Here is a 10757-nt window from a genome sequence, read left to right as displayed (position 1 = left end):
TATATGAATAAAATAACGAATAATTTTGAATGAATATGAAATTATATATATTATTTATATAAAAGGAATTTTCAAAATCCAATAATAGATTTTAAGAAAATATTATTATTCAATTAAAAATTATTAAATGATATAATAATGAGTGAAAGTTATACACATATAATTTCAGCTTATTTATTTATCAAACTCAATTTTAACTTAAATTCTTCACATTTGATTCATGTGATTCGATTAATTGTCACTCCTCAATTTATATTGAAGTTGATTCGATTAATTGTCATTTCTCAGTCGTACGAGGAAGTATATGTATTTAATTCCTCTATAATTACTCTATGTTGATCATACCCAAAATATTTATTCAGAGAACAAATAAATACAAACATTTGACACAACATGCAAGGATTTAGTTGCTAACACCCAAAAACCAAAAATTCAATAACCACGCCACTATCTAATTTTCTCCTCAACTTTCCTCGACCTTTCTCTGTACACTTCAACCCAGAGATTCGAAACCCACGCAACGCTCCCAGCAATGGCCATGGACACCACAACAACCCAAGAAACCCAAACCCATGTGGCAATAGCACCCTCAGCGCCTCCACCCGAATAAAACACCACCATTCTGAAAACAACGTAAGGCCCCAACAAACCTCGTACAATCGAATACAACCCATAAAACGGCAACGCCAGCGCGGCGTCGCATGCCGTCGCCACGTGTGTGGAGGAGGAGCAATTGCTCCTCCGCACACGCGCCAGGGCCCACGTGTTCTGCAACGCGCTGGTGACCTCGGCGAGGGCAAGGAGGGCAAGCACCGCCACCGCCCCGCGCGAGGCCGCATGGCGGCACGTGAGAAGCACGAAGAGCGTGGCGAGGTGGTGGATGACGAAGGGGAGGTCCCCAGCGCCGGCGAAGAAGACGGCGAGGTGGAGGAGGTCGGCGGCGAAGTAGGCGACGCTGAAGTCCAGCACGAGGCTCTGGAATTTCGTGTTTTCGGCGGCGAAGCCTCGGTCTGCGGCGGAGAGGATTGCAGCGGCGGCGAGGAGCGTCGCCGGAGTGCCGTGGAAGATGGAAATGAAACAGCTGGAGGCTTCGGGTCGGATCTTGGGGCTCCACTTGCGGAAGATGATGAAGTAGCCGAAGAGGTAAACGAAGAGGAATAATAAGAAGAATTTTGGCACAAGAGTTTCCATTTTTTTTTGGTTTGGTTTTGGTGATTGGGAGACTGGAAGAATGTATATAAGGATGAGTTTTGGGCATGTCTTGTTGGTGGGGTTTTGTGGAAAAAGAAGAGCAGAAAAAGTGAGAGATGAAAGAAGAGGAGAAGGTGGTGGGAGGGGGATCAACGGTTTTTGTAGGGTTGGTGAGAAAAAGTGAACTCCGTTTGGTATTGTTCAACGGCTGCACGATTTTTTTTTTTTTACCCTGATATTTATATAAAATAGTTTCTTTCTAACATAATTTATTTGATATTCAAAAATTAATCAGAATTTAAATCTTAAACTAATTGATTAAAAGAGACAAACTTATATTGCTTGTATCAACAGTTGATAACTACTCCACGACATCAACTTGTGCAAGAATCTTAAAATGTTTTAAATTTATTTTTATATTTTACTTATATTTACTAATAGAGTAGTAGGAGTAGTTGACTTTGACTAACATTGTGTTTGAATTAGATTTATAATGAGAAACAATCACTTTGGTGTGTTTGTGTTTGGTTTGTATTTTCATTTTCTGTTTTTATTTTTTATTATTATTTTTTGAAAATTATTTTTATTTTTAAAAGATTAAAATTATGAAAATATGTTTGATTTGACTTCTTATTTTTTGTTTTTATAAAATAAAAATACTGAAAATTTATGATATTATTGACTTCTTGTCTTTTTGTATTTTTAGATTTACTTAAAATTACATTGATTGTTATCGCAATTTCATTCTACCCGAAATAAGGTTTATGTTTTCAACTGAAAATGAAAATTTATTGTTTTTATTTCTGGTTGTTTCCTGTTTTCATTTTCACTGAGAATGTTTTCAGAAATTCTACCAAACACATCTTCATCACCATTTTCTGTTTTCATTGATTCTTTGATTTTATTCAAATAAACTATAATATAATGTGGTATAGTTAATAGATAATTATTTCCTATGTGATTGAAAATTCAATCCATAAGTCCATGTGTATAAAGAAGTTATGACATCAAAAGTTGTGTTACATTCTTTCAAAAAAAAAAAAAAAGTTGTGTTACGTGAATGAGAAAGGCATGGTTCATGGTTGGGCTAGTCAAAAGGGATGTGTTGTCTCGAATGAGAAACTCGCATTTGCGTAAGTGTGGTTCTTCTTTTATAAGGAAACATAATAGAGTTTTTTCATGAGTCACTCACTCAATAATGAACTAAAAAAATTCTTTATTTGGTGCTTTTTTATTTATGAAGCCCTACACAAACAAGAATGCATGGTGGCAACGCATATTTTGTGGCGTTCATTGATGACCATTCAACAAAGACTTGGGGATTTAATTTACATCTTGAAGAGTGCATATGTTATTTTGAATGTGCTTAAAGCAATTTAAGGCCTCAGTTGAGCACGGAAATTAAGAAATTAAAATGTATGCGGACAAATAATAAAGATGAGTTGTGCTCATCCAAATCTTTCACCATGTGTGCCCTCGCAATATGAAGTGTCAAAAAAGCTTTGGTTAGGTATGAATGTTTCTTATGATCATCTATGAGTTATCGGATGTGAAGCATTTATGCACATTCCTACATATAAGAGGTCTAAGCTGAATTAAAAACTAAGTGGCGTATGTTCATTAGCTATAGTCTATTGGTCTAGATTAGTTTTCTTTTTTTAATCATGGTATTATTAATTACGAGGTAGCTTTAATAGAAAGCCATGATTAATCTTTATCGAAGAGTGCATAAATACTTCCTTTTTTTATACAAAAAAAATAATCAGAGATTAAACTTATGATATTTTTTCTTTTTCTTTCACCTTGATCATCCAAATCACTTTATATCTCATGATAAAATTAATCTTGATGATCCCGCCTAATATAAAAATCATATGAGAATTTTCATGATGAACAACTTCAATTAGAGATTTAATATATTTTAATTTGATCCATTAGTGATAGAGAGCTTGTATTGGTTTGATATGTAAATGACAAATGTATTGGTTTGATATGTACATGAGAAATGTTAACAAAGTTGCTATTTAGGAAGTGCAGAGGTGTTGTAGCGGCACAAATTTGAAAAGTGGCTACATAATTGAAAGCTGCAATAAGCGCAACAAATTGAGAAGGAAAAAAGAGGGTTCTTATTGACGAATTGGTAACCGAAAAATAATTTTAATTGCATACATTTAATAGCAAAAATTTTAATTAAATCTATTTCAGAATTTAGTTTATGGAATTGTCAATATTTCATAACATTTCTGAAACTAAATTTTTGGAATCCAATAACATATTATCTATTCTAGAAACTAAATTTCATAATATAATTATTTTTATAATATTCTAGAAACTAAATTCTGAAATATTATAAAACTAAATTTAGAAATTAGTTTCTGGACGTTCACATATTTTCAAATTTTTTACAGAATTTTCAAATATATCTTATAGAAAATTAGTTTCCAGAAAAAGATATTTTCAACAAAATTAAAAAATGGAAGGGTGGAAAGGAAAAATAAAATAGTGCAAATAAAGTTCTCCTTTAAATTGTATCGCAATTATGTCTAATCATTTTATTTTTTTTGCTCAAGTTGGGCAGATATAGGATTGACCAACCGAGTCTTTTGAACTTTTCTTTAAAAAAAATACAATGTTTTTAGAATTTTTTTAATGATAGTTTGTTATTTGTCGAGCATATTTATCTAGGTTAACCTTTTCAATTTGTGCATAGACTTATCAATAGTTGGGTTATAGAAGTCTACAATTTTGTTTTTGTTCAAAAAAATTTCAAAGTTAAAAATTAAAATTAAAAAATGCGGGCTGATAAACTAGCACATTTGGCCCATGACTCACAAGTTAGCCCATCTTAGTTTGAAAAGGGAGAGTTGCTACTCATTCCATTTAAATTTGTTATTGGCCCCTTACCATCATTCAAATGCATGACAGAATGGTAATTTTGTTGTGCAAGAAGGGCTAAATACATAATTTACAATGAAAGTGAGATTCTATTCACACCAGGGCACAACAAAATCTCATTTCCCTTGTATATTTTTTTCTAGAAAAAATAATACAGTAGAAGTAAGATTTCAGTGTAATAAAATTACACTTCCGCTATATATTTTTTCTTGTTATTTAAATAGTTTGACATATGTTTTAAGTCTAACACAAGTACACAATAGAATAATGATTCCGTTTGTTATACAAATTATTACACAATAAAATCATAATTTTTTCGTGTTACAAATGTGTTACACAATGAAACCGTGATTTTGTTGTATAACCAAAAATCTGGAAAAAAAAAATAGAATTATGATTCTATTATGCAAAAATGCACAACGGAAAATGAAAATGAAAAAAAAAAAAAACCTTCAACAGTTAGTGCAAAGAGTGAAGAGATGGAAAGGAGAGTGAATGAATGAATGAAGAAAGGAAAAGAGGAAGGGGAGAATGAAAGAAGGGAAGGGAAGGAGGGAGTATTTTGGGTGGGGTGGGGGTGAAGAAGGATAATTTGATAATTATTCTTGGTTGGTAGGGCCAATAGTAATGCCCTTAAAAAAAGGCATGTGTGGGCCTGCATTGGGCTTTTGCTGAATAAGTTGGACAACCTAAATTGAGGCAATTTTTTAAGGCACCCCATTTTTTGGTTCCTGCATCTCCTAGGAAATAATTTACACGCTGAACAAATGCTTTTTTACCCTTCACTAATGTTGATGTAATACCCTAACACTCCATACCTTTCTCAAAACGTAGTTGTGCACCCCCAAACCCTTCCACCTCGTCGCACTCACCATCCGGTCACAACAACGTCCTAGTATCGTAGCCCTGTTGGTCGAAAGAGCCAAAGAAGGTGACACACCATTGTCGCCCCTCGCCTCACCACACTGCATGTCAGAGAAGGTGAAGACCCCACAGACCAACCATGCACTGAAGGTAAGTGGGTTTGTTTGTTTGTGTGCGTTTTTTTCTTTTTTATTCATATCGAATAAATGTCTCTCTTACAATCTGGATTGGGTACTCCATAAAGGAGAGATATTCTGGAATGTTTTTTGGAATACTCCATAAAACTAAGAAATATAATAAATTTTCTTAATTGTAATAAAATAATTGTAAATTTTTTTATTTTTACATTTTTTTTTCATTCCACTCCACGATAAATAATAATTAACGTAATCTTAAACTTTAAAATGACTGATAAATAGAAATAAAAATCCAACAATTAAAAAAGAACAAGGGTGTAGGAAGTATCCTCATGCGCCAATCACCAATATCCCCTGCATATAAAGCCCTAAAGACAAAAACCATAAGAATCCACATTAATAACCATGGCCCAAGAGCAAAAGTATATTGCTTGACCACATAGCAAAAGTATATTTAAAACCATGTTGCTTATTATGTAGCCAGGACCAAGCATGAAACGTGACATCTTCAATCAGAGAACTATGGACTATTTGAGATTTTCTAAAAATGTTATTATTTCTAGACTTCCAAATACAAAAGATCAAAGCACTCCAAATTACCTGACCAAATTCCGTTGCACTTTTTGACCTTCCCAAACCCGAAAACTGATTGAAATGGCTCTCCAAAGATGCTGAAAGTATTGTTGACATTGAAGGAAGCATCCAAGAATGGCATTGAAGCCATAGCTGCCAAATCATAGGGCATGTCAGAAAGATATGTTGAGCTGTCTCCCCATGAAGATGGCAAAAGCAACAAAGCAAGTCAGCATTATGATCAATAACATTTCTTCTTACTAAATTATCTTTAGTTGGCAGTCGATCCTTGAAAGCCCTCCAAAGTAAGAACGCCACTTTGTTTGGTATCCTTCTTAGCCTCCACGCCAATGAGAAAATATCACTTGGGATTACCATACCATCATCTTCCAACAACAGTTTATAAGCCCAGTTTGTAGAGTATTTTCCAGAATTGCAATTTTGCCAAACCCATGAATCCAACTCATTACTAAGTATCTGTACAGAATTTAAGAGTATTTGCAATTGCTCGAGAAGTTCCCACTCAAAAGTCTCTCTTCTCCAATTTAACTTCCAAACCCATCTATCCAACCTCCAACAACCCATCTCACAAACCACATCCTCTTTTTGATTCGAAATAAAGTACAATCTAGGAAAAAATTGGCCAACCAATTTCCATCTATCCACTCATCTAGCCAAAATCTAATCTTTTCACCTTGCCCTGTTTTCCACTCAATCCCCTCATCGAACCATTTCTCTCTACTATTTCCTCCACAAATTCTTTTCAAGTCCTTCCACCACAATGATTCCCGCAAAAGCTCACCCTCCCTCACTAGACCTTTCCAACCATCATACTTTGGTATTAACACCTCACTCCACAAACTTCCCTCTTGATGAAAAAGAGACCACCTCCATTTTCCCCAATAAAGCCTCATTGAACAACAATAAATTTGTAACTCCTAAGCCTCCCTAGTTCTTACTCTTGCAAATATCCTCCCAACTTACCCAAACAATTTTTTATTGTCTTTATTCCCTCCCCCACAAGAATTTTCTTTGGATCCCCACAAGAATATTACACATTTTTTTTGGCATTTAAAAAAAAAAAAGAGGAACACAAGACAACACAAAATTAATCAAACACATTGTTACGGCAAAGAAAATATGTTTGTGTTTTCATATTGCAAGTCTCTTTGAAAACTTTTGGATTACTAGTAGCCAAGTCTTTTTTCTTCTAGGATTTGCACCAATTGGCAAACCAAGGTACACAAAAAGCAAGGATAAAACTCTACAATTCAACACGTCCGCATATCTTTTAATCACACCATCTTTCACCCCAATAGCACCAAAACAACTCTTGAAATTTACTTTTAATTGAAAACCAACTCAAACATCCTCAGAATAGTCTTTATTATGAAGACGTTCTTCCCACTTACTTCGCCAAAAAAGATGGTGTGGCCAGCATATTACAACAAGCTAACAACACAATCTTTATATTCCACTTTATATCCATCAAACAATCCTTTCGATATTGAATTTCTCATAAAAGCACTCAAACCTTCGGTCACCACTAAAAAGAGGAAAGGAGCCAAGGGGTATCCTTGACGAAGTCCCTTGTGACATTTGAACTCTTGTGAAGGACTTCCATTCACCAATACCGAAGTCCATGTAAACTCAAGACATCATTTGATCTACTTAATCCATCTGTCTCAAAATCCTAATCCATGAAGCATATAGAGAAGGAATTCTCGAGAAATAGAATCATAAACTTTTTCAAAGTCTACTTTAAATAGCAAGATTTTTTCCTTCTCTTTGCATCTTCCATCACCGCATTAGCCACACGTACTCTATATAAAAGTTTCCTCTCACCAAGGAAGGCACTTTGACAATTATCAATCACCTTTCCTAGAACCATTATCATCCTATTAGCTAATAATTTAGCCAAAATTTTATACAAACAACCTACCAACGATATAGGTTTTAAATTATTTAAACCTTAAGTGTTGTCACATTTGACAATTAAAGCTATAAAAGAAGAGTTGGTACCTCTAGGAAACACTCCATGTCTACAGAAGTCCTTCAGGAACCGCAAGATGTCTCCCTATAGCATTCCCCAAATTTCTTTAATGAATAAGAAGTTTTTGAGGTTTCACAATCCCAAATTGTTTTCTTTACTTCTTCCTCAAACTCTTCTAAAAGCATAAGGTTGTCTTGAATTTCTTGAATTGAAACCCTCAAAATTGCTTACATTAATATTAAAATGGGTAACTCATAAGAAAAGAAAAATATTAAAATGAGTATTTTAGTAAGTTTTATATTATTTTGCTTGTGATGTCCCTTGTTTATCAAACAATGCACAACATAAAAAGTTATGTTACTCAAATGTTTGTCTTGTATTGTTCTCTTTACACAATATTCTACTTGTATTAAACATACCGTTATCTCATGGCAAGAAGTTTAAAATAGTAATAATAAATTTATCATAAAACTTTCCTCAATTACTTTTATAAGAATTTATAAATGAAATGATAAAAAAATTGATCACCATTTCCTCTCTCTCTCTCTCTCTCTCTCTCTCTATATATATATATATATATATATATATAATTTTTAAAATGAAAATAAAATAAGAATAATGTGATACTTTTATAATTTTTCGTAAAATATATATTTGTCCGAAACAAGTGGAATAGTTGCCTTAGATTATGTTTTTCCATGAAATTTCAATCTTCTCATATTTAGAGGAAAAGTAATTAGTGTGCTGGTAGTTTAGCTAACTACGGTATTGACAATAGGAATGACTTGACATAGTGGAATTCTATTCCATTGTTCATTAGTTTTAGTTTTTCTTGTAATCGTTGTGGATTGTCTTTGTAGTTTTAGTTGATTTCTTGCTTGGATTTTGGTCCAGTCCCCTCAAGGTCTCTTGTTCTTTCTATTTCTTTTATTTTTTTAAATAATATTGTGGCTAGATGTCCAATGATGGGTTAAAGAAGGAGTGTCAATATAATTAATTAGGATGTGTTTTTTGGTTATAAGGTTTTGCTAGCTATAGTCTTTACATAAAAAATATTTAAAAAAGTATATACCATTTTCTTTCTAATATTTTAGTAAATAGTATAAAAATTATGACTTTTTCACAAATATAAAAAAACATATTATCAAATACTAGATATTACTTAAAAAAATACTAGATATGGATGTGTTTCACTACAATATGGTGGAACTTAACCAACAATGCCAACATAAAAAAAAAAAGAAGAAAAAAAACAGACATTCGAAAGATGTGACTTAATAAAGAAGGAAGCAATCATATTATAATTAAATCCAAGTACAGCCATAACTTAGGAAGACATTATTGTGGTAGTCTTATATAAATATAGGTATTAGACTATTAGGTATAGAGGGGGATGGACGCATTTGACTAATGCCAACCACATGTGGAGCACGCAAATGATCCATTTGTTTTTCTTTCTTAAATATATTTTTTTTCGTAAGTTCATATTGTTTTTTAAATTTTGATCCCAATAAATTTTTTGTTTACTTTTAGTGTTTGTAAGTTTTTTTAATTTTGTTTTCTGCAAGTCTTTTTTTTCATTGTTGTTGTTGGTTCCTATAAATTTTTATTTTTAAAATTTTGATTCCTTTATTTTTTTTTTCATTTTTGTATCTTTAATTTCACGGAATTAAAATTAAAAAAACATAAATTTATATGAATTAAAATGAAAAAAAACTAAAAAATTAAAATTGGAAAAACATAAACGTTTAGCGAGTTAAACAAACTTACGAGGATAAAAATTAATAGAGCTATAAACCTATCAAAGTTTGTGACTTGCGACCTGCAACTAGCTTGCTAGTAAAATAATTGGGCATTTTGAAACTGAAATTCAATGTTTGAATATTGAAGAGGCTGCTGCTACATAAGTTTACCCATCAAATGATACTTCAGACATATATATATATATATATATATATATATATATATATATGGTTTATGGTTCAAATCATCTAGAAAGTGACTAGTTTTTGTTATCCCAATATGTACCTTTCTATTCAATAATTCGATGGTAGTGTACTAGTATTACTAAAAGAGTTAGGCATACTTCATTGTCGAGTTGAGGGTTCCAACATCATTACCCCAAATGAGAATAAAATAAATTATTACACAAAAATCAAAACAAAACTGAACTTGAAAGTTGCTTGATTTGAATGGCGATTATTAAATCGCTTTTCTATTTCTCACCAACGTAGCACATGCACGATAAAAAATTTAGTTTATAAAAAAGAAGAAAAAATATACAAAGAATAAATCTGAAATTACTTACTTTCATTCTTTATAAAATCAATTTTTTTTCTTCACAAATATAAACTATTAGTTATCTATTTAAATTAGGTGCATGTATTTTCCATATAATTTTAAACGTTTTTATTTTATATTTTTAAATCTTATTTAATATACTCCGAATATTATTTTAATAGTTATTAGTTAATCAAAAATATAAAGCACTTTTACTTATACCTATTTATTTACAAAATCTATTACATTAAAATAAACATTTTTAAAAATTATTTTTAAAATAATATATAATATATTTTTAATTAATTAATAATAATAAATAAATATAAACTACTTTTAGTTATCTATTTAAATCAGGTGTATATATCTTTATTATAATTTTCAATTTTTTATTTTATATTTTTAAATCTTATTTAAAAATACTCCTTGCATTATATTAATGCTTGTTAGTTAATTAAAACATTTAAGCACTTTTACTTATACCTATTTATTTACAAAATCTATTATATTAAAATAAACATTTTAATAATTATTTTAAAAATAATATATAAGATAATTTCTAATTAATTAATTAATAATAAAAATTCTTTATACTGATAATTTATGAAAACTCATCTCTATTCGATATCATTTCTTAATTAATAGAAATAAATGCAAATACTTAGTATGAGTTTCGTATTCTATTAAAATAAATAAATTCTTACGATAGCTTAAATAAACACACAGAATAAGAAAATTGTATATTTTATCACATGACATATACAATAACTTTTCAACCAACAATCATACACCTTGCATCTTGCGAGTATCCGTTTTTATCATAT

The 10757-nt window shown here is 31.3% G+C and overlaps 2 protein-coding genes across 3 annotated transcripts; both read right to left on the bottom strand.

Moving 5' to 3' along the window:
- Window positions 1-325: 325 nt before the first annotated feature.
- On the bottom strand, window positions 326-1461 carry LOC100780631 (TLC domain-containing protein At5g14285). Its single transcript, XM_003555077.5, has one exon. It carries the CDS (start codon window positions 1189-1191, stop codon window positions 448-450), a length of 744 nt encoding a protein of 247 aa, XP_003555125.1. The 5' UTR covers window positions 1192-1461; the 3' UTR covers window positions 326-447.
- A 3136-nt stretch (window positions 1462-4597) lies between these two features.
- On the bottom strand, window positions 4598-7975 carry LOC100804150 (uncharacterized). Of its 2 annotated transcripts, none has more exons than XR_001386439.3 (3): window positions 7683-7975; window positions 5688-5813; window positions 4598-5455 (listed from the first exon to the last, which is right to left on the bottom strand). XR_001386439.3 is itself a non-coding variant. In XM_006604031.3 (3 exons), the coding sequence occupies exons 1-3, from the start codon at window positions 6243-6245 to the stop codon at window positions 5429-5431; spliced, it is 477 nt and encodes a 158-aa protein (XP_006604094.1). In that variant the 5' UTR covers window positions 6246-7676; the 3' UTR covers window positions 4598-5428. The 2 variants fall into 2 exon arrangements, 1 of the variants encoding a protein (XP_006604094.1); XM_006604031.3 differs by lacking the exon at window positions 7683-7975 and adding an exon at window positions 5922-7676.
- Window positions 7976-10757: the final 2782 nt, after the last annotated feature.

This window comes from Glycine max, chromosome 19 (assembly GCF_000004515.6).
Source record: "Glycine max cultivar Williams 82 chromosome 19, Glycine_max_v4.0, whole genome shotgun sequence".
Taxonomy (NCBI): Eukaryota; Viridiplantae; Streptophyta; class Magnoliopsida; order Fabales; family Fabaceae; genus Glycine; species Glycine max.
This window is presented reverse-complemented; position numbering and strand designations above follow the sequence as displayed.

Bases quoted from the DNA above. Each gene is read 5' to 3' on its own strand.
- LOC100780631 (XM_003555077.5), bottom strand. From the start codon at position 1,191: ATGGAAACTCTTGTGCCAAAATTCTTCTTATTATTCCTCTTCGTTTAC.
- LOC100804150 (XM_006604031.3), bottom strand. From the start codon at position 6,245: ATGGGTTGTTGGAGGTTGGATAGATGGGTTTGGAAGTTAAATTGGAGA. The intron at 5,814-5,921 runs GTAAGAAGAAAT...ATGATTTGGCAG, and splicing joins TGCCAACTAAAGATAATTTA to CTATGGCTTCAATGCCATTC. The intron at 5,456-5,687 runs GTAATTTGGAGT...TTTTGTCTTTAG, and splicing joins GTGCAACGGAATTTGGTCAG to GGCTTTATATGCAGGGGATA.